This window comes from Mobula hypostoma, chromosome 5, assembly GCF_963921235.1.
Source record: "Mobula hypostoma chromosome 5, sMobHyp1.1, whole genome shotgun sequence".
NCBI classification, from domain to species: Eukaryota; Metazoa; Chordata; class Chondrichthyes; order Myliobatiformes; family Myliobatidae; genus Mobula; species Mobula hypostoma.
The window spans coordinates 30735761-30760372 of record NC_086101.1 but is presented as its reverse complement, the minus strand read 5'-3'; the positions used below and the strand labels follow the sequence as shown (position 1 = coordinate 30760372).

Here is a 24612-nt window from a genome sequence, read left to right as displayed (position 1 = left end):
TAACTGTGTTTTGCCCAATCAACAGCCTCTCCTTACTACACATTGCCTCTTTGTAAACCAGATACCTCATCTTGTGCACTATCATCTGCCTTTCCTACAATACTTCTTGCATTGAAATATACGCAGCTCAAGACACTAATGTCACACCACACTCAACCTTTTCATTCCTGACTTTGTCTGAGGTCTTAGCAACATCTGCCTCCACAACTACTCCACTAAATGTTCTGGCACTCTGGTTCCCATACCCCGGAATTCTAGTTTAAACTCCTCCATGCAGCATTAACAAACCTTCCCGCTAAGATATTAGTCCCCCTCCAGTTCAGTTGCAAACCTCCCCTTCTGTACAAGTGCCAGCTTTCATGGAAGAGAGAAAAATGATCCGAAAATTTTTTGCCATCCCTCCTACACCAACTCCTTAGCCACATATTAAACTGTATAATCTTCCTTGTTCTGGCCTCACTAGCATATGACATGGGTAGCAATCCTGAGATCACAATCCTGGAGTCTTACTCTTTAATTTAGCACCTAACTCCCTGAGCTCCCTATGCAGAACTTCATCACTTGTTCTACCCATGTCATTGGTACCTACATGGACATTACCTGATCACCCTCCCACTTAAGAATGCTGAGGAGTTGATCCGAGATATCCCAGACCCTGGCACCTTGGAGGCAACGTACCATCCAGGAATCTCATTCTTGCCCATAGAACCTCCTGTCCATTCCCCTAACCAACAAAACCCCTATCACCACAGTGTGCCTGTCCTCCTCTCTTTCCCTTCTGAATCACAGTGGCCAACTCAGTGCCAGAGACCCAACCACTGTGACTTTCCTCTGTTAGGTCCAAAGTGTTGTTGAGGTTGATGGCCAACAGGGGTACTCTGCACTGGCTCCTTAACCCCTTTCCCCTTCCCAGCTGTCACCTAGTTTTCTGTGTCCTGAACCTTGGGTGTAACTACCTCTCTATATGTCCTAGTCCTAACCTGTCCCCACTCGGAGCTCATCCAGTTCCAGCTCCAGCTCCTCATTGCAGATTGTTAGAATCTGTAGCTGGATGCACTTCTCACATTTGTAGTCATCAGGGACACAGGAGGTCTCCCTGCCTTCCCACATTCTGCAAGAGGATCTTTCAACCACCCTGCCTGGCATCTCTACTGTCCTAGCTGAGCAGGTATGAAGAAGGGATGGAAAAAAAAACTTAGCTTTGAGCTTTTCTTTCCTTTGCTTTCTCTAGCTGATGCCTCTCTTCACAGAAGCCTCGAAGAGCTGAAGCCTCAAGATCACCACTCTGACTCTGTCCACTCAGATGACAGACGCTGCACTTTCCCCTGCCTTCCTTTAATATGTTCTTGCTAATTAATCCCCAATGCCAATTGATCACTGGTCAAAAGTTTCTTTCGCTGTAGCAATCCGCTGCTTCTGTTTCTACTCGAGCAGTGGACCTGATTGAATCCCAACACCACCACCCCCCCCACCCCCCCGCCTAACCTTCCGATGTCTAGGTTGCATTATGTAAGTAGCATTCACAAAGAAAACAATTAATCTTCAATTATGTATAAACTTTACATGAAATAACTCAATTAGAACAAAAAGAACAAAGTCCATTTAACTACAAAGCAATAAAATTAATCATAGTGCTGTTATACTGTAGTGATTAGGGTGTGCTAACTGAGTCAAGAACCAAATGGTTGCAGGTGGTGTGCTGCAGGCTTCTGTATCTCTGAAGATGGTATGGGCCAGATGTTGAGAAACTTTGATGATGGGTGCTGCCTTCTTGAGGCAGTGCATCCTGTAGAAACTACCAGTGGTGGAGAAGGATGTGACTGTGATGTTTTGGGCTGAGTGCACTAACCTCTGCACTTCTTTTGTTCTTGCACGTTCGAATTGCTGTACTACACTATGATGCAACCAGTCAGGATACCTCTACCAATAAGTTGCTGAAGATCATTAGAGTGTTTGGGGACAAGCCAAACTTCTTTAACCTCTGAAGTAAAGAAACTGTGTGCTTTTCTTGTGAATGCATCTATGTGTTGAGTTCCGGACAAGCCATCCAGTATGTTAATGCCCAGGAATTTAAAGCTGTTGACCCTGTCCACCTCTCCTGCAATGTAGACTGTAACACATCCACCCTGCTTCTCCTTCCTGAAGCCAATAATCAATTCTTTAGTTTTACTGATATTGAGTGAGAAGTTCTGTTGCAAAGCCACTCAACTAAGTGTCCTACCTTGCTCCAGTAAGCTGTCTTATCACCATGTGATTTATTCAACAACAGTGTCGTTAAAGATGGTTTGAAGATGGTTTTGGAACTCTGTCGTGGGTGTGTAGAAAGCAAAGCAGGAAGTTAAACCTGAGGTTGATGATCAGCTAGGAGGAGATATTGTTACCAATCCTTATTGATTGAAGTCAGCTGATGAGAAAATTGAGGATCAATTAGAGGGAGATATGGACTTGACTTGTCCAAATCTTGACTAAGATCTGATTAGGAAGCATAAAGTAAAGGGAATCTAAGAAAACAACGATTATATTATGATAGGATTCACCCTGCAGTTTGAGAGGCAGAAGATATTGGTATTACAGTCGAGTAAAGGTAACTACAGAGTCATGAAAGATGAGCTGGCCAAAGTTGATTAGAAACAACCTTAGGAGGGATGATTATAGAGCAGAAGTATCAGATGTTTAAGGGTGTAATTCAGAAAATATAGGATCATTTCATCCCATTGAAGAAGAAACATTCTAAAAGGAGGATGAGGCAATGTTGACTAACAAGGAAAGTCAGACAGAATAAAAGCAAAGGGGGAAGTTATAAAATATTGTGAAAATTAGTGGGTAGCTAGGGGATCGTGATGCTTTTAAAAACCAACAGAAGACTGAGAAAAAAAGTAATAAGGGGAGAAAATATGAATGTTAAGCTAACTAATAATATAAAAGAGGAAACCAAAATGTTTACAGATATATAAAATGTAGAAGAGGGACTTGAGTGGACATTGAAGTGTTGGAAATCGACAATGGAGAAGTAGCCAAAGTCAGCATGGTTTCCTTAAGGGGAGATCTTGCCTGACAAATACGTTAGAATTTTTTGAGAAATTAACAAACAGGATACACAAAAGGTGTTAGTGGATGTTTTTTATTTGAATTTTCAGAAGTCATTTGACAAGGTGCCACACATGATGCTGCTAAACAAGATAGGAACCCATAGTACTATAGGAATGGTACTAGCTTGGCTAATAGTTTGGCTGACCGATATAATGTATAGATTAGGAATAAAGGGAATAAAGGGGGCCTTTATCTTTTTGGCTTCCAGTGAACAGTGGTGTTCTTCAGGGGTCAATGTCGGGTCTACAACTTTTTGCATTATATGTTAATGGTATGGATGATGAAATTGTTGGCTTTGTGGCCAAGCTTGATGATGATACAACAATTAGTGGAGTAGCAGGTTGTGTTCAAGAAGCAGGGAGTATTGAGAAAGACTTGGGCATTTGGGAGAACAGGCAAAGAAGAGGCAGATGAAATACAGTATTGTTAAATGTGTGGTCATGCACTTTGGTAGAAGGAATAAAAGTGTAGACTATTTCCTAAATGGGGAGAGAATTTAGAAATCAGATTTGCAAAGGGATGGGAATCCTAGTGCAGGATTCCCTGAAGATTAACTTACAGATTGAGTTGTAATAAAGAAGACAAGTGCAATGTTACCATTAATTTTAAATGGACTGGAATAAAAAGGCCAGAGTATACACCTCAGGCTTTATAAGGTCAGATCACATTTGGAGCATATGAGCTGTTTCGGGCCACATATCTAAGGTAAGGGTACTGGTGTTGGAGAGAATCCAGAAGAGGTTAACGAGAATGATCCCAGGGATGAAAGGGTTAATTTATGAGGCTCATCTGATGACCCTGGGCCTGCTTTATTGCAGTTTCAAAGGATGAGTGGGAAGTCTAATCAGAGCCTTTTAATATTGAAGGCCCTGGATAGAATGGACGTGGAGAGGATGTTTCCAGTAGTGGGTGAGTCTAAGGCCAGAGGACAACCTCGGAATAAAAGAACATCCCTTCAGAATGATGGGGTATTTTTTCAGACTGAGGATGGTGAATCTGTGGATTTCATTGTAACAACCAGCTATGGGGGCTAATAAATATTAAGGGCATTAAAGATTACGTGGAGAAGGCAGGAGATCGGGTTTGGAGGGTAAGTAAATCAGCCTTGGTTGCATATTGAAGCAAAATTGATGCACCAAATGGCCTGATTCTGCTCCTGTGAATCAAGGTCCAAAGCGGCCTCTCTTGAGCATCATTCTGTAACCCGGTGACCGCCCACAGCCTCTCACCTTGTCTCTGAACACTTCGTCCGGTTCTCTCACCGACAGGTGGCACCGGCTGGCCATCAGCGTACAGAAGAAGAAGGTCACCATGATCATTGACTGCAAGAAGACGGTGACCAAGCAACTACCCCGCAGCAACAAGCCCATCGTCGATACCAAGGGCATTGTGGTGTTTGGAACCAGGATCCTAGATGAGGAGGTGTTCGAGGTAAGAGACCATATGTTATAGGGGGCAGAATTAGGCCATTTGGCCCATCGAATCTGGTCCTCCATTCAGTCCTAGCTGATCTTTTCCAACCCCATGCTCACTCCTTCTCCCCATAAACTTTAAACCTCTCACCAAACAAGAACCTGTCAATCTCTACTTTAAATACTTTATATGCATGAGATGACTTGGCCTCCACAGCCCTCTTTTAAGCAATTCCACAGATTCAGCATCCTCTGGCTGAGGGAATTCCCCCTTTTTTCAGTTTTAAAGGGCCATCCCTTTATTCTGAAGCTATGACCTTGCACCCTAGACTTTCCTTCTATTGGAAGCGCACCCTTGATGCCAACTCTATCCAGATCTTTCAGTGTTTGGTAGGTTTCAGCGAGATGCTCCCTTCATCCTTCTCAACTCCTTAGAGGAGAGATTCAGACTTCAAACATTCCTTGAGGGGCCCCTCTCGAACCTCTGATCTTCAGGGATTGGGCTAAACTGTGAAAACATTCACAGTCAATACTACCGCAGTAAGTATGGACTCAACTGAAAGGCTGGAGATTCAACTGAATATCTGTTTGTTGCAAGCAATGGGGCAATGCACAGTTCTCCTGCTATTGTGAAGCATACTTTGGGACATTTGGTGCTGTACTGGAAGACGAGGACTAGATTTTGTATGCCAGGAATGGGGATTTAAATTCGCAGTATCCTGAGTGTGCTGCACTTACCTGGGGGAAGGTTCAAGGCTGTTTAATGTCACTTCCTGTACACAAGTGTAAGTAGAATAAAATAATTGTCAGTCTGGATCTGGTGCAGCACAATCCCGACCCCCACAAAAGATAAAGAACACAGTAATACCAAATAAAATAAAACAAATATAAATACATAAGATAATATGTATGTGTGTGTGTGTGTGTATATATATATATATATTTTTTTTAATTGTATTAGCCTGCAGGATAACGTCCATAGTTCTGGGATTTGTTAACTGGCAGTAGATTTAACCTCATTGTGCTCCTGCAGTTGGGGACCACATCTCGTCGAATTCAGGTTGGCTGGGCTATGGGGGAAACATCTTCAGGATCTTCAGGGCACAGATAACAGTGAAACTGTCACCACACAAAATAACACAAATGGATTAAATTTATCAGTAGGTGGCCCAGATTATTCTGTTGTTCATCAGGGTATGAGCTTTCTCATCTTTGCCACTCCCAACAGCTCTCCTCCGGGCAAACAGCCCTCTGAGATTATAGAACCATAGAACATTACAGCACAGAAACAGGCCTTTTGGCCCTTCTTGGCTGTGCCAAACCATTTTTCTGCCTAGTCCCACTGACCTGCACCTGGACCATATCCCTCCATACACCTCTCATCCATGTACCTCTCCAAGTTTTTTTTTAAATGTTAAAAGTGAGCCCGCATTTACCACTTCACCTGGCAGCTCATTCCACACTCACACCACTCTCTGTGTGAAGAAGCCCCCCCCAAATGTTCCCTTTAAACTTTTCCCCCTTCACCCTTAACCCATGTCCTCTAGTTTTTTTCTCCCCTAGCCTCAGTGGAAAAAGCCTGCTTGCATTCACTCTATCTCTATCCATCATGATTTTATATACCTCTATCTAATCTCCCCTCATTCTTCTACGCTCCAGGAAATAAAGTCCTAACCTATTCAACCTTTCTCTGTAAGTCAGTTTCTCAAGTCCCGGCAACATCCTTGTAAACCTCCTCTGCACTCTTTCAACCTTATTGATATCCTTCCTGTAATTTAGTGACTAAAATTCACACAGTACTCCAAATTTGTCCTCACCAATGCCTTATACAACCTCACCATAACATTCCAACTCTTATACTCAATACTTTGATTTATAAAGGCCAATGTACCAAAAGCTCTCTTTACGACCCTATCTACCTGTGACGCCACTTTTAGGGAATTTTGTATCTGTATTCCTAGATCCCTCTGTTCTACTGCATTCCCCAGTGCCCTACCATTTACCTTGTATGTTCTACCTTGGTTTGTCCTTCCAAAGTGCAATACCTTGCACGTGTCTGTATTAAACTCCATCTGCCATTTTTCAGCTCATTTTTCCAACTGGTCCAAATCCCTCTGCAAGCTTTGAAAACCTTCCTCACTGTCCACTACACCTCCAATCTTTGTATCATCAGCAAATTTGCTGATCCAATTTACCACATTATCATCCAGATCATTGATATAGATGACAAATAACAATGGACCCAGCAGTGATCCCTGTGGCACACCACTAATCACAGGCCTCCACTCAGAGAAGCAATACTCCATTACCACTCTCTGGCTTCTTCCATTAAGCCAATGTCTAATCCAATTTACAACCTCTCCATGTATACCTAGTGACTGAATCTTCCTAACCAACCTCCCATGCAGGACCTTATCAAAGGACTTACTGAAGTCCATGTAGACAACATCCACTGCATTTCCTTCATCCACTTTCCTGGTAAACTCCTCGAAAAACTCCAATAAATTGGTTAAACATGATCTACCACGCATAAAACCACGTTGACTCTCCCTAATAAGTCCCTTTCTATGCAAATACTTGCAGATCCTATCCCTTAGTACTCCTTCCAGTAATTTACCTACTACTGACGTCAAAGTTACCGGCCTATAATTTCCCGGATTACTTTTAGAGCCTTTTTTAAACAACGGAACAACATGAGCTATCCTCCAATCCTCCGGCACCTCACTGGTAGATACCGACATTTTAAATATATCTGCCAGGGCCCCTGCAATTTCAACACTAGTCGCCTTCAAGGTCCTCAGGAATACCCTGTCAGGTCATGGGGATTTATCTACTCTGATTTGTCTCAAGGTAGCAAGCACCTTCTCCTCTTCAATCTGTATAGGTTTGCCTTATTTACATTGACTCCATGCCAGTTTCCCTAATAAATACAGATGCAAAAAACCTGTTTAAGATCTCCCCCATTTCTTTTGGTTCCATACATAGCCAACCACTCTGATCTTCAAGAGGACCAATTTTATCCCTTACTATCCTTTTGCTCTTAATATACCTGTAGAAGTTCTTCGTTCTATTGATCATATTCTATTGATTCTTTAAACTATTCATAAGTTCTAAGGCAGGAACATTACAGGTCAGAAACAGAGTGACAATCCCTCCGCACTGTCCTATCACACATTCCCAGCACAGAGTGAGGCTCCTTCTACACTGCCCCATCACTCTCATCCAGGGTCAGGCAGAGAATGAAGCTACCTTTACTCTGTCCCATCACACACTCTCAGGGTCAGACACAGACTGAAGCTACCTCTACCTGTGCTCAAGATGAATGATCTTCTGGCTAGTACTGTTGAGGACACACTGCGTTGTTGCAGTCCAAACACTGGAACAGTGACCACTGAGCAAATGGGGGTGAAGGGTTGAGCATCTGCCTGTGGTTTGGAGAGGGCGTGTGTAATTGTTACACTCTCTCTGGAGCTGGGGTCTTAGGAATGATTGCAGAGCGATGATGTGGGTAGTCAGGGCAGAGTCTGCCTGGTTGGGACAGAATAGGAAGACATGGTGGGCAGGATCAGTGAGGTAGGGCAGGGAGAGGTCATTGTATAATTAGGGTTCATCAGAAATAGCAGGCTTGACTGGGTGGGACAATGGTGAAGTGGATAGAGCCGCTGCCTCACAGGTCGGGAGAACAGGGTTCGATCCCAATGCTGTCTGTGTGTGGAGTCCACATGTCCCCTGTGTGACCAGGTGAGTTTGCCAGGGGTGCTCCGGTTGTGGTCGGGTGGGTTAATTGGCACTGTGAATTGCCCCCAGTGTGAAGGCAAGGGGTAGAAGCAGGGGTGGGAAGGGAGTTGTGGGGAGAATTGAGTGAGTGAAATTGGGTAGTTGATGGTCAGTGCAGACACAATGGGCCAAGGGGTCTGTTGCTTTGCTCTGTGACTCTGAAACTAGAAGCCAATGCAGTCTCAGTGTGCATCTGTGCTACAAATGCCACAAAGACTTGTGTATCCACCTTGGCCAATGTGTGTCTTACTGCATCTGTGCTATACCAGGGACTCTAGTTCCAGTTGAAGGACAGTAGCCTCCTCTTCCTGATGGTCCTAAATCTAGCACGTCACAGCAAACAGCCTCCCCTCTGTCTATACTTCTTGCTGCCTCAGGAAAGCTGCCAGCATAATCAAGTACCCTACCCCACCCACCGTGGTTTTGGCCTCTTTGCCGCACCACGCCCCCACCCAATGGGCAGAGGATATGAAAGCCTCAGCAGGCTTAAGGACAAGTTCAATCCCACTGTTAACAGACTCATTAACGTACTTCCTGTACTATAGATCGACTTTTGGCCAAACACTCTATGTTGGTATGATTTTGCTCTTTATTGTTTGCCTGCACTGCACTTTTTAAATAGCTCTTACACTTTATTTTGCATTATGTTCACTCAACACATTGTGTCATGTCTTGATCTGTATGAACAGCATGCAGGACGTGTTTCACTGTATCTTGGCATTGTACCTATCTTCACTCAACCCTGGAACATTTGGACAGTGAAGATGCATACAATAGAATACACTTTATCAACTACAGCTTGGCATTCAATAAACTTAATCCCCTCAAAACGAATCAATAAGCTTTAAGACTTTGGCCTCAATATCCCTTGTGCAATTGGATCCCCAATTTCCTCACTTGCAGACTGCTGTCAGTTTGGATTGGCAACAATATCTCCTCCACGATCTCCATCAGCACAGAAACACCACAAGGCTGGTTCTTCGCCCACTGCTCCACTTGCTTTACACTTATGCCTGTGTGGCTAAGCACAGATCTAATGCCATATTTAAGTTTGCTGATGACACCTGCCATAGCTGAGTCAGCATAAAGGAGGGAGAATAAAGTGGTACCACAACAGCACCACTCTTACTCAATGTCAGCAAGACCAAGGAGATGATTATTGACTTCAGGTGGAGGAAACCAGAGGTCCATGAGCTAGTCTGCACTGGTGGATCAGAGCTGGAGAGGTTCAGCAACTTTAACTTTCTTGGTGCTACTATTTCAGAGGACCTGTCCTGGGCCCTGAATGTAAGTGCAATTATGAAGAAGTCACGGAATCACCTTTGTTTCCTTAGGGGTTGGTGAAGATTCGTCATGTATCTAAAACTTTGACAAACTTTTATGCGTGTGTGATGGAGAGTATATTGACTGGTTACATCACAACCTGGTATGGAAATACCAATGCCCTTGAATGAAAAATTCTACATAAAGTAGTGGATATGGCCCAGTCCAAGCAGGGTAAAACCCTCCCCATCATTTAGCTCATCTACACTGAGTGTTGTCATGGGAAGACAGCATCCATCATCAGGGACTCTCAACACCCCATGCTCTCTTCTCACTGCTGTCATCAGGAAGAAAGTGAAGGAGCCTCAGGAGTCACACAAGCAGGTTCAAGAACAGTTATTACCTCTCAACCATCAGGCTCTTGAACTAAAGGGGATAACTTCACTCAACTTCACTTTGCCTCATCACAAGCTATGGATTCACTTTAACAAATCTTCATCTCATATTCTTGATATTTATTGCTTATATATTATTATTATTATTATCATTTCTTTTTGTGCTTGCACAGATTGTTGTCTTTTGCACCCTAGTTGGCGGCCCTGTTGGTGCAGTTTTTCATTGATTCTATTCTGGTTATTGGATTTACTGTGTGTGCCTGCAAGAAAATGTATCTCAGGATTGTATATAGTGACATATATGTATTTGATAATAAATTTACTTTGAACTTTGATGTGACAATAATAAACCAACATCACCATCAGTATTATATCTCCCTTGTTTCTCTCTCTCCGCCCCTCAGGGTGACATCCAGCAGCTGTTGATCTCCTCAGATCCCCAGGCTGCCTTCGACTATTGCCAGCACTACAGCCCGGACTGTGACACTCCCATCCCTGACTACCCCCAGAGTCAGGACCCTGGCGTGAAGGAGTATGTAAGTACTTGAGGACTCCACCACCTCCCCCACTGCCATTTGTTTCACTCCTCATTACAGGGGATCCCAGCCCACTGACTAACCTCAGTGATCAGAGCTCAGAAGTCAAACCCAGCTGTTGCCATTTCATCAATGATTTCTGAAATGAAAATGGGTGAAATGCCTCCATTAATGATAAAAGAGCAAGTCTTGGTAATGGGCAGTGGTAACCTACTCACGATAATATATCAAAACAGCTGGCCACCATGGTGCAGTGGGTGGAGCTGCTGTCTCACAGTCCCAAAGACCTGGTATGACCCTGACCTCCTGAGCTCGACCATGCATGGAGTCTGTGCATGCGCCCGAGACATGTTTCCTTCAGTGGTTTTACTGGCCACTGTGAATCGCCCATCTGTGCGTAGCCAAGGGGTGAAATCGGGAGGGGGTGTGAGAATGAAATGGCATTAGTGTAAACAGGTGGAACGAGCAGGGTTGATGGGGCGAGGGGCCTGTTTCCGTGCTGTTCCATGCTACAGATTTAGACGGCAGGGACCACGCATACCGCAAGGATGCAAGATGGAGTCCCTGGCTGCCTTCTGTCCTTCGGGAGATGAAGGCAGCAGTTAACTTCAGTCAGCCTTGGCCATGGACATGGCCCCAAGGATACTCCACTGCCCCCAGGTCTCCACGGGCTGCTGGAATCGGGACCCTCCCTCTCCCTGCTCACTCCCCCGTTGCTCCTTCCGCTCTCTGTCTCTGCTCCCACCGTGCATCACTAACACCGGCCAAGTCGTGAACCATCTGCGCACCATCAGATGGTGGACTGAGTCAACCAGTTGTGGACTCGCCAAGATGCTACAATGGTGACACGTTGTGGGCTGGTTGCCTGGGAAACCACTCGAGCTCCTAGCCTGCATCTGGCTGAGCCAATGGCGCTGAGCGGTCATTTGCTCCCAGAAGGGACTGTTGACTTGTTGTCAATGGTTGATTGTTGATGGTCTTCCCGCCCTCTGGCCTGCTAATGATCTTCTCTGGAAGATCAGCATGAATCAGCATGGCTCCTGCACCAGTCCTGGACTATCCTCAGAACTTGGAGGGAGGTTGTGGATGAGGATGTCAAGGTGATGCTCCCTGTGTGACTGCCAGTGACCCAATCTCAGCCCTCATCCCCAGCAATCCTGCCAACTTAGCCCACACCCAGATCCCGGATCCTGCTTCTGCTGCACCCAGTTCCAGACCTTGGTTCTTTCTCCCTCTCATGGACCCACCTCCTACCAGTGGGCCACACTTCTAGCTCCATGCCCCTCCCCTTTGACCTCAGGCCCTGTTCCGTAACCCAAAAGGCTCCACCGACTTCCCAGGCCCTTCGTCCTTTACTCTGACCCCTCCCGGTTTTCCACTCCAATCCTTCACCCACTATGCCCCCTTCAGTCTCTGCCTCTTTCCCTTCTCTATACTCGTGCCCTGTTTGACACTTCCAAGCGCTTTATTCTCCAGGCTGACCTCCTGCTAGTCCGGCCTTTATTTTGTCTCTGAACCCCAACTCCAGACCTGTCTTCTTCACTGACCCTTGGAATACACCTTCGTTGATCTGATCACCACCCCAATCCCCCACTGTCGGGCTCCACCCACCTCTCCGACCCCTCTAACATCATTCTGCTCTCTATCTGACACCCAAAACCCCAACATGTCCCACCTACCACTTGCCAGGCACTCTCTTCTGCCAGCCCTGTGTGGTGCATGTCCTTTGCACTTGCATTTGTGAAGTTTTTGACACTGGACAACTTCCATTGCTCCCCCCATTTCCCTGCCCCCCCCAAGGGTCACACTCAGGGCATGAGTGCTTGAATCCAAGCCTTTCCTCAGCTCCTTCAGCTGGCTCGGCTGGAGTGATTGCTCCTGCTCCCTGATGTGGCCAGCACTGGAAAAACAGGAGTTGCTTCTACCCAAGAGTGACTGCATGGCTGAGGAAGGGGCCTCAGCAAAGACCTCCTATCCCAAACCACACCCCCCCACAAGTTTCTCTATAAATGCGCTAATCTGCCAGAGGTGAATGCAGTCCCAAATAGAAATGGAGTGTGGCAGGCACTCTCAGTAGATCAGGCACCATCTCTGGGGAGAGAGACAGAATTACTGTGGAGATTCTGGACCACTTGTCAGAAGTGGAGAAGGTCATTGTAAGTTGAAGGCGAGTTGGGATGAGAATGGGGTAATGTCTCTGGTTAAGCTTCTCACTTGATCACAGCCATCCCATTCTCCTCTCCATGTCATCGACTTTTGGAGCTGAAAACAGACTCCTTTTCTCATGTCTCCTGATTCAAAGGAGAATCTGTCAATTTGAAATGTCAATGGTGTTCCTAACTCCCCAGACACTGCCTGACCTGCTGAGTGCTCGCCATGTTGTCCCATTTTTATTTTGGACTTTCAGCATCTGCCCATTCTTGCTCTTTGGACCAATCACTGGTCTGCTTCCTGAGTGACAGATGTTAACTTTTATGGCAATATTGACTGCTCTTGCTGAGAATATTGAATAACATGACTCGGTCTGTGATTGCACAGGTTGACTTAAGAGATTCCATCAGCAGTTTTTGTTCATGTCCCCCCAACCCCCTGAGGGATTCTGATCAAGGGGCTGCTGCCCTTTTTGTCATGGGTAGCATATATGAACCTGTCTCTGCTTCAAATCAGTGGAAAGGAGCCCCTCAGCAATTGATGTTGGAATCTATCAAGAGAGCAACCCAAACTAGTAGAGGTATTAGGGACCAGTTTGCAGAGAACTGTGAGCAGCCTACCCAGCAGAACCATTGGTGGGAAGAACTGCCCAAGTTACAATCCCAACAGGGCATAAATCCATCACCTTGGGAAGGTCCATTCCCAGATGAACCATCATTCCATGTCAATGAGGAGATCTAATCCCAGAAGAACATCATTCCATCACAGTGGGAAAATACAATCCCAGATCATTCCAATGCAGAGATCTAGTTCCAGTTGAACATCATTCCATCACCTTAGGAAGATCAAATCCCAGATGGACTATCATTCCAATGTGGAGATTGAATCCCAGTAGAATATCATTCCATCATAATGGGAAAATCCAATCCCAGGTGGATCATCATTTTATTTTCTTTGGAATGCCTAATCCCAGCAAGGCCTTCACTCCATGTCATTGAGGAGGTCCAGTTCCAATAGTATATCTTACCCCATCACTGGAAGGTCCATCCTAGGAGGATATCATTCCATCTCATTGGAAAGTTCCAATCCCACAGAACATCATTCCATCACTTTGGGAAGATCCAATCCCAGTAGGATCTTCACTCCATTTCTTGGGGAAGTCCAATCCCAGCAGGATGTTATTCCACCTCATTGGGAATGTTTCATCCAGCTCTCTCTTTCCTAGCAGGACCTCCATGATCCAGCCCCAGCAGACTGACAATGAAGAGCAGTCATGAGTAAGTTCATACATGTGCTCTGTTGTAATCACTGCAGGGCTCTTTTGGAGGGGTGAATGGGCAGTTCCATGTAATAAGATCCTCCCTCATCACTGAGTCTTCAGACCCACCCAAAGATTCACCACCTCAGCTCCTTGTCCTTTACATCCTAGAGAGACTTAAAAACTAAACCCTAGTCCCGCAACATGAACAAAAACTTGTAAGAACTCTCTTATTTTGTGCTCTAACCCTTTCGGCCCTGACCTGTCCTGTCTGTCTCTCCCACTGGTAGTACTATGATGAAGATTACGAGTACTATGAATATTACGAGGAGTTTCAGACCCAGGCTCCACAGGCTGTGGGGCTGAGCGAGACGGCCGTTCCGGGGCAGGTAAAAGGAGGCTGCTGGGGAGGGTATGATCCTGTCTGTGTCCAAAGTGTTGTCTGTTTTGTCACCTGTTGCTGCCATGTGTGTTCACCCATCATCATCTGCTTCCATTGTTGCAGAGCTTGTTCAGAGCACCAGGCCTGACTGAGAGAAAAGGGAATGGGAAAGGGGGAGAGGTGCTAGGAGATGGGAAGAATGGAGGGAATGGTAAGGGGAGGGATCAAGAATGACACAGACGTGATGAGTGTACCAGGGAAATGGGGCCTGGCATGTCCATGTGCGCCAAGTAGGGGCGGGGTGCAGACCTGTGAGGGAGATGGATAGTGGCTGGGTGGGGCGGTCAGAGGGAGGAGGTATCAGACAGATGGTCAGCTGGGGGGGGAGGTGCCAGACAGACAGCCAGACAGTGGGGGTTGAGTCAGAATGTGAGGCAGGTGAGTGAGTGAGACGGACAGAGGATGTATGAGATAGGCAGATTGACATACAGAGGCCAAGGCAGACCGATGGGTCGTGAGGCAGATGCTCAGATATTGAGCAGGTGAGACAGGTGCCAGGTGGAGGACAGGGTGAGGCAGATGGTCAGGCATAGTGTAGGTGAGACACAGTCAGTCTCAGTGTGAGACAGGCAGACAGGGAAGGGGTCAAAAGAGTCAGACAGAGAATGAGACAGATAGCCGGATGGAGGGTGAGACACAGTCAGGAAGATTGTGAGACAGACAGTGTGAGTGGAGACAGATACTGAGACACAGTCAGACAGAGGATGAGACATATGGCTGTATGGAGGGTGGGTGAAACAGATGGTCAGATTCCTGTGGGTGGGACACATTCAGACAGAATGTGAGACAGAAGGTGGTGTGACAGGCAGGGGTTATCTACATCAGGACCTTTTTATCAACGTCATGGCCTGGTGCTCACATCCTGGATTGGAGGATTTGCAATTCCATGCATCGCGTCATTCCTCCTCATTGTCTCGCCCATTCTTTCTCTTCTCTTCCATGGTTTCATCCATCATTCCATCTTTCATCACCACCATCACCAGAAAGTGAAAGGCCACGGATGGAAGCAGGCGGGGGCTGGCAGTGCTAAATCGAGCGTCAAGGTGTTCACGGCTGGCGTGGCCTCCACTAAAGCGGCAACGTGGTCAAAGTCCACCTCCGCCAAGCTGCGCACTGGCCGGACTCCCACTGTGAAAGCAGCTCACGCCAGGCCTGCCGCCACCAAAATCACACAGCAGAGGACTCAAGTGAGCAGCTTCCAAAAGGTAGAGGCATAGTCTCCCATGGGCCCTTATCCAGATCTTTCATCCAGGATTCCATAGAAAGATACTGGATAGATCCCGTTCATCCCTCTTCTCTCTCATTTTCTTGTTCACTTGCTCCATTGTCTTGCTCTTGCTGCCCATTATCTCTGCGATAAGGGCCTCCATCCTCATGGCACTTTGTCATTGTTGTCCTTGAACCTTCTCCTGCCTCTCCCTCCCCAAGATCCCCAGCCCACTAACGCAATCTTCTCCCATTGCAAACCGGTGCAGGACCTGACTGACCCAGCTCTCTACGAAGAGGAGGTTGTGTATGAGACTTACACGGAGGGGCAGGAGGCTACTGAGTCTACTGTGGCCACCGTCACAAGTGAGGTTCCTCAGGTCATCGAGACTGAGGTGACAAAGGTAATGCTGTCTGTGCTGTAGGAGTCCTGCCTTCCGTGGAAGGGAAGTGATTGGGGGTGGTGGGGGTTTTGGGGGTAGGTGGGGTGAGAAACACAATGTCACACCTTTTCCATCTCTTTGAAGGGAGGAAAGTCAAGTCCAGTTTTTTTTTCTTTCGAGTTTATAGTCATATGCGCAAGTATATGCATTCATAGCTGTACGGAAAAGCTTGATTGTAGCAGATTCTCAGTCGTATAACATTAGAAACCGAACATTCAGAAGGAAATATAAACATACATTATACTAAATTATACAAGAAAGAGCAAAATTAAAACAAAATTAGAGCATTGTAGCGCAAGGTGGTCATAGTTTTGCTATATTGAAGTAGTGATTAGGATTTTCCCAGTTGGTTCAAGAACCACATGGTTGAAGGGAAGTAACAGTTCCTGAACATGGTGCTGTGGGACTTTAGCGTGAAAAGCATAAATTAAACATAAATTATATACACATTTTTACATGAAAACACAATTAGAATAAAAAAAAATGTCTATTTTAGTTCCAAGTGGTCAGTGTTGCTAAACTGTAGTAATTAGGGTTGCACTGGTTGAAGGGAAGTAGCTGTTCTTGAAGCTAATGGCATGGAACTTCAGTCTCCTGTGCCTCCTGCCTCCTGGTAGCTTAGAATATGGCATGGCCAAGATAGTGGGGATCTCTGATGGTCGATGTTGCCTTCTGGAGGCATACTTTGATGGTGGGGAGGGATGTGTCCATAATGTATCTATTGGCTGAGTCCACTACTCTCATATGCACAAGTACATTGAGGTCCAGGTACAATGATAGACTTTCTTACAGCAGCATTACAGGCATGTAGATTCAGACAATACTCAAGAATAAAAATTATACAGAATCCACACAGGTCAGAGGAGAAAGAAAGACTCTGCAGAACAGCACCTTCGTATAAATAAAACACAATTAGAAACACATCCATGGTAAGTGCAAGAGGTTATCAATAGTGTTCCATTAATGAGGTAGGGCTGAGGTCATACAGGTCAGTTCAAGAATCTTATAGTTGAAGAGAAGTAGCTGTTCCTTAACCAAGTAGTATGAGATTTCAGGGTTCTATACCTCTAAACTGAAAGACACTAAATCAATCAAAGCCTTAATGAAAGCTATCCTTGAATACAGAATAATTTGTACACTAAAGCAACAAAACTTTGAAACTACAATCTTAAGCTGCCTCAAACATCTGTCTGCTATAGTCTACTGGAGACTAGTCCATAACAGGATTGATATCGGAGACAAAAAGCAAAACTCTTTCTTAGGGCTGTACAACCTTGAATTTTGATAATCGTTAGGTAATAAAAAAAAACTGAAAACAAAACTGAAGATGCAGGTAGTCTGAAATATAAATGGGAAATATTGGGAACACAGCAGGTCGGGCAGCATCTGTGGGAAGAAAAGTAGTTTAAGTTTAATTGTTGAGTCTCTTCATCAGAACCTAATTAATTAAACTAGCTAAGATGATTAAAAGATTTATTCAGAGTTAGTATTTCCTGTGGAGAGAGTGTGCTTCATTAGGGTAGGCAACATTAAATCAGAGCCAGGCTGCCTCTGGGTACCTTGGTGAATCAGGAACTCATTCTTTCCAGACTGTTGATCCCGGGCTGGGGATAGGAAGAGTTAATCACTCACAGCAAAGTTAGGTTTTTGTTATGAATATATCAGACTTCAAACATAAGATGAAGTTAATGTAAGACCATGCATTATCTTAATTCAAGGGTAAAATTAACCAGTGAGGTCGAACAACCTATATCATCTTTGTGTCCAGCAGAATTCCCATGGTAAATTGTTTTGTTATTGTCAACGGGTGGAAGATACAGTGAAAACTTTGTTTTGCATGCCACTCATACAGACCATTTTATCAGTGGATAGATGTGATGAAGGAAAAACAATAACTGGGTTACACAGAGAGAGCAGTGCAGGCAGACGATAAGGTACAAGGTAGACAGTGACTCCATCTTATCATACAAGAGGATATGCAATAGTCTTGAACTTCCAGGTTTTTGTATCTTCTGCCTGATATGAGGGGGGAGAAGAGAGAAGGTCAGTGGCAAGAAAAGTCTTGGATACTTTGGCTGCTTTACTGAGGCAATCAGTAGTATAGACAGTGTCCATTGACTACCCACTTTAAGATTCTCTTGCTGCAAGAGGGAGGTTGTTTTACTGAGTATGACGATAAGAAGTTAAGGAGGGAGGCCATTGATTTGACAACCTGATTTCGAGTTCCATTGTAGCAAATTGGCAATTTAAATCCATATTAGTAAATAAGCTCAGAGTTAGTAATATTGTTATTAGGGCAGTAACATTGAACTATGAGTTTCATAAAAATCCCTCCTTGTTCATCAACTATCTCGAAGCAGAGCAAATCTGCTAGTGCCTCAATACGTTCTAATATAGTTGACTCTTAACTGCTTACTTAGGAAGGAGAAAGGAAGTAAAATTGTTTTCTTCTAACTCGGACTATCCTTTTTCCAAATTAAACACCAACCAAAGCAGCTGCCTTGGTGAATTACAGCTGTCAACAGGGAATTCCTGGTCTACATAGTAATTACTTTGAAAATTTTTAAGAGGGAAAATTTCTCTCCAACTCTGTCCCTTAGCCCAACCGAACATGGTTTATGATAGACGTTCTTCATGGGTGGGACCAGGGAGGTAATTAAATCCTCCAAACCACCCCCCACATTCCGGTGATTCAGTCTTCGCAGTCCAAGGAACAGAATCTGAGAGAATTCCAGGATTCCTAGTTCCATATTCCCTCCAGAATTCCCCACCAATGCACTCCATGTAACCACCATGCATACAGAAAAATAAAATTCACTTGGCGATGTTGGAAGTCTGAAAGAAAGCCAGAAAATGTTGGAAACACTCAGCAAGTAAAGTGGCATCTATGAGGAGAGGAGACGTAACTTTCCAGGTCATGAATTGGGAAAGAGTGAAATAATCTTCAAACACTGAGAAATTGGGAGAAGAGTGGATGTAACAATGGGAATATCTCTGATAGGGTGAGACCAATAGGTTAATGCAGCAGAATGATTAGCAGTCAAGATTAGGTTATGTGTCGATTTTTAATATATTGCTAACAGTGATGCTGTAGCATATCCCCAGAGTGCTAGACGATGCAAACAGACTAGGAAAAAGAACTGTACCAAACATATTTCAGGCAGAAATGGCTAAGGCAAACTTCATCTGATCTGAGCTCTACTCTAATTGCTGCATTATCTCGTTCGGTCTCACCCTTTTGATGATAATCACTTTTTTTCTACTCATTTTTCCCTCTACCTTATATTGAAAAGTACTGTCTTTTCTCCTTTTCCTTGTTCTGATGAAGGCGTTTTTTTTAAACATGAGATGTTAAATCTGTTCATATCACCACACAGATTGCCTGACCTGCTCAGTCTTTCCAGCAGTTTATTTCAGAATTCCAGCACTTGAATTTGTTTTGATTCTCGTTATGTGTAAGTATGTGGTTCTATGTGCTTTGTACAGGCACTGTGGCACTAAAGTGTGAGCACTGCAATGGCTGAAAACTCAAGAGTTTGCAACTAGGAGATCTGGAATTCTCTACTCCATTGGATTGTGGACATTGAACTTAAAGAGGAATAGGTTTTTTTTCAGAGATCAGGAAACTGAGGGCTGCAGGGACTGGTACAGAGGAAGAGATGAGGCCCGGGAAACATCAACCATGATCAGATTGAGTAGTAGGCCAGGCTTGAGGGGCTGACTGGCCTATTGCTCCTCTTATTTACTTCATTGTTCCACCATCATGTCCTAAACACAATATTGCTTGGGAAACACATGATTTTGAACGGATTATTTTAATTGGGGATTACTTGCAGACTGGATGGAAGTATCAGCAGAAAAGAAAAGGGAAGATCAGTGTAGTCCCTCAAACACATTCAGTCCGTGCTGTACAGATTCCCACCCTAGATCCATTCCCTCTCTTGGTGTGAGGATGGACATTGTCATACGTCCAGACAATGGGAAGGAGAGGCCACCCTTCAGTGACAGGGCCCCTGAAATGGGCTGAGGTGTATTTCTGGTGCAGGTAATGTCTGGGAATATCTGACCCCAGTCTCATGCACACTGTGTTTTCCCATCTTGTCACGAGTGGGAGGTCACCGCAGACGGGAGGAATGATTCTGCTGCAGACACCAGAGACAGCAGATGCTGGAATGTGCAGCAAGAAACCGTCTGCTGGAGGAACCTGGTGGGCCGAGAAGCATCTGTGGGAAGGGATAAGCACTGTCCCTTTGGGTCGAGACCCTTCATGCGGACTGATGGTAAAGAGGGGAGATGGCCTGCATAAAGATGAGAAGGTAGGGGAGAGATGTGCAGAGGCCCGTCTGTTATCACTGTCCTTACCGATCAGATTTCAGCACTAGTCATTATTGTGTTTCCCCCTTATTGCCTTCCAGTCCTGTCTCCCCACTTGTCACTCTCCCCTCTCCCCAGTTGTTGCCATTGCCCTTTTTCTACCCTGTCTCCCTTCACCGATCACCCACCTCCCTGTGCCTCCCCACCTCTTCCTTTTCCCTCCCTCACCCAGCTGCTTCTAACTACCATCCTTCACCCTTCCTCAGTCCACCCATTGCTTACTGGCCCCTGTCACAGCCTCTCCCTCTTCTCTTCATACCAGCCCTCTCCCCTCAGCCCTGATGCAGGGTTTCAACCCGAAATGTCGACAGCTCTTTCCCCACTCCCGCAGGTGTTGCTCCACTCTCCAGTTTCCTCCAACAGACTGCCTATTGGTTCTAGTGCACATTCGCATCTTCCTCCACTTAATTGAAATCTGACTATCCTGACCCTGGAGATGTCACATGACCCCTAATCTCAGGTTCTTGTCTCTTTCGGGACAGGTGGTGGAGAAGAACTACAGGTATCCAAAGCCATGGATCAACTCTTGGAATTTTCCAGGTCATGAAATGGAGGGAATAGTGGGATAGGGATCATTTGCAGGCAGAAGAGCTATGCATCATGTTCAGCGCAGAAGGGATGGGCTGAAGGGCCATTTCCTGTACAGTTGTACAGCACAGTTCTGTGTTCTGAATTCCACTGGGGGATGCTGTCCCCTGGTCTAAACACAATAGTCGAATGTCACTGGCTATTGTGGCAAGGAACCGATTGCCACTGGCAGTGTTGGAGATTTCAGAATCAGAATCAGGTTTAATATCTCTGGAATATGATGTGAAATTTGTTTGTTGTTTTCCGGCAGCAGTACATTACACTTGGGTCGAGATCCTTCATCAGGACTGATAGTAAAGAGAGGAGTTGGCCTACATAAAGCTGAGATGGTGGAGAGATGTGACAGAGGCCCTGATGTACTGTATCCAGTGTCCTGTTTTTCCGTTGCTTTCCCCAACACCATCATCACTCCAACTTGGCCCACTTCATGGAGCCTTTGGATCATACAGCATGGAAACTGGCCCTTCTGCCCAACCCGTCCATGCTGGCAATGAGGCATATCTACGCTTGTCCCATTTGCCCAAGTTCAGCCCACATCTCTCTACCGGTGGATGATGCAGAACACAATGAGCAGATTAGTGACTCAGTTTTAGATGCTCCTTGGGTAAAGGATGAAATGAGGGTCACTCTCCATTGGAACCTTGCTCCCAGAATAAGAAGGACATCACTGTGCTGCTAAGGGGCAGATGTTCACCAGGACCAGCCATGCACCTCAGACCATTCTGGCAACCCTCCTGCTGCGTGATATCCTGCTCCTACATTGTCCTGGTGTAAGATTGATCTCCATTGGACTCCTCCTTTACACGATGGGCATGCGTCCACTGAGGTTTTGGGAGATCTCTCTAGATCCACCTTCAGATGAGCAGCAGCTAGCTGACTCCCAATACCAGGGCTCTCTCCAGAACTTGGGCCCACTAATCAGCTCCTGCCATAGATTCGTCCTGGGCACAGTGCGTGTTACTGTACTTACCTGGAGTTGGGAGGTTGTTGGTGGTGACAAGTAAAATGTAATCTGATGAATACGTATGCTTTATGTTTTCCCGCTGAATGTCTAGATGTAGAAGCTGACTGACCAGCTTGCTTCTTCTTCTGAATGACCTGCTGCTTCACTCACAGACATTACCAGAGTTTTCAAAACCTCCTCCCCACCGCTCTTTTCCCATGACAACAATCACTCACAGTCTGAGGTGGCGGATGATTTGCTAAAGACCGCCGCCCCTTTGAAGTGCCATGAGTCTCTAACTGTCAGCTTTGAGGTTGCTCGCGGTTAGTGGGCTCTGGGTGGGCATGGGAATGGAGGTGGACTGTGGAGGGGAGGTGTGAGGGACAGAGTCAACCAGCTAATGAGAACTGAAAGGCTTGGCTGGAGCTGAGATTAGACCATCAAAACCCAGTTGTTGATGGTGTTTCATCTTTGGGACAGCCCTTTCACTTGGGTGTCTCTTTAAAGGGGACAAATCTGACCTGTCTGACCTGGTATGACTTCAGGAAGATGGTCCGGTCCGAGTGTTGTCACTGCTCCAAGCTGTGCAGGGGAGCTCTGGGGTTGGGAGGCTGTCCATGGATGTGGGATGCAGACTGTACTGAAGATGGTTGATTCTGGAGGTGCAGACTATTACTAACCAGGCTCAGTCTGCTGGTTGGCAGGTTTGGGAGCTGTGGGTCCTGTACACCAGTTTCTGTCCAAAGGCAGCATGTCTGAAAGGCTCCTGCTTTGTGATTGCACATCATGTGACCTTTCATACAACCAGCAGTTCCCATCAGGGTCCGTCAGTCATTTAACTCTATCCTAGGTGGCTGCTGGTGTAATTAAGATCACTCACATTCTTTTTACACCAGTGATTCCTTGTCAGTTACAGACAGGAAGATCCAACACAATACCCTCCACGGCATGCCTGTCTGCAAGAGTAGGTATAAGGAAATGTTCCTTTTACACAGTCCCATTGCACACTCCAGAGTCAGATACAGAGTAAAACTCCCTCTTCACTATCTCATCACACACTACCGGGTCAGATACAGAATGAAGCTCTCTTATGCTGTCCCATCACACACTCCCAGGGTCTGACACAGAATGAAGCTCCCTCTGCACTGTCCCATCACACACTACCAGGTCAGATACAGAATGAAGCTCCCTCTGCACTGTCCCATCACACACTCCCAGGCTCTGACACAGAATGAAGCTCCCTCTGCACTGTCCCATCACACACTACCAGGTCAGATACAGAATGAAGCTCCCTCTGCACTGTCCCATCACACGCTACCGGGTCTGACACAGAATGAAGCTCCCTCTGCACTGTTCCATCACACACTCCCAGGGTCTGACACAGAATGAAGCTCCCTCTGCACTGTCCCATCACACACTACCGGGTCAGATACAGAATGAAGCTTCCTCTGCACTGTCCCATCACACACTCCCAGGGTCTGACACAGAATGAAGCTCCCTCTGCACTGTCCCATCACACACTACCGGGTCAGATACAGAATGAAGCTCCCTCTGCACTGTCCCATCACACACTCCCAGGGTCTGACACAGAATGAAGCTCCCTCTTCATTATCCCATCTCACGCTACCTGGTCAGACACACAATGAAGCTCCCTCTGCACTGTCCCACCACACACTACCAGGTCAGATACAGAATGAAGCTCCCTCTGCACTGTCCCATCACACGCTACCGGGTCTGACACAGAATGAAGCTCCCTCTGCACTGTTCCATCACACACTCCCAGGGTCTGACACAGAATGAAGCTCCCTCTGCACTGTCCCATCACACACTACCGGGTCAGATACAGAATGAAGCTTCCTCTGCACTGTCCCATCACACACTCCCAGGGTCTGACACAGAATGAAGCTCCCTCTGCACTGTCCCATCACACACTACCGGGTCAGATACAGAATGAAGCTCCCTCTGCACTGTCCCATCACACACTCCCAGGGTCTGACACAGAATGAAGCTCCCTCTTCATTATCCCATCTCACGCTACCTGGTCAGACACACAATGAAGCTCCCTCTGCACTGTCCCACCACACACTACCGGGTTAGATACAGAATGAAGCTCCCTCTGCACTGTCCCATCACAAACTACCGGGTCAGATACAGAATGAAGCTCCCTCTTCATTGTCCCATCACACGCTACCGGGTCAGACACACAATGAAGCTCCCTCTGCACTGTCCCATCACACACTACCAGGGTCTGACACGGAATGAAGCTTCCTTATGCTGTCCCATCACACATTCTCAGGGGCTGACACAGAGTGAAGAACCCTTTGCACTGTTGCACCACACACCCCCTAGCTCAGACACAGAATTAGGCTCCATCTGCACTGTTCCATCACATAGTCCAGGTTAAGACGTCCAGTGAAGATTCCTTTACATGTCCCATCATCAGTTCCCAAAGTTTTACACAGAACCAAGTTGTCCTTCCTTTCCACACTTTGTACTCTATGACATAGTAGCAGTCAAAGGTGGTTGACAGTACTGACTACAGTGTGTTGGATTAAAGGGAAAGGATCACAACTTTGAAAAACTCCCATTGGAATATTTTCAGAAAACCTGCACACTCTTTCTGAGATAAACATCTGCTCTCCCCAGTTTAATGGGCCCTCCCTCCAAGAGAATTGCAATGCACTTGGAAGTGTCTATCCAGTAATAATGGTGCGTGAGTGTGAGACTGCTCCTC

General features: G+C 45.9%; 1 protein-coding gene across 1 annotated transcript in view; it reads left to right on the top strand.

Moving 5' to 3' along the window:
* The window catches only part of LOC134346173 (collagen alpha-1(V) chain-like), a 273825-nt gene that overhangs the window by 96813 nt on the left and 152400 nt on the right, over positions 1-24612 (top strand). Inside the window, exons 4-7 of the mRNA XM_063047492.1 lie at positions 4359-4521; positions 10342-10473; positions 14173-14271; positions 15800-15934. Of these exons, the coding sequence (XP_062903562.1) occupies positions 4359-4521; positions 10342-10473; positions 14173-14271; positions 15800-15934 (529 nt within the window). The remainder of the gene's footprint in view (positions 1-4358; positions 4522-10341; positions 10474-14172; positions 14272-15799; positions 15935-24612) is intronic.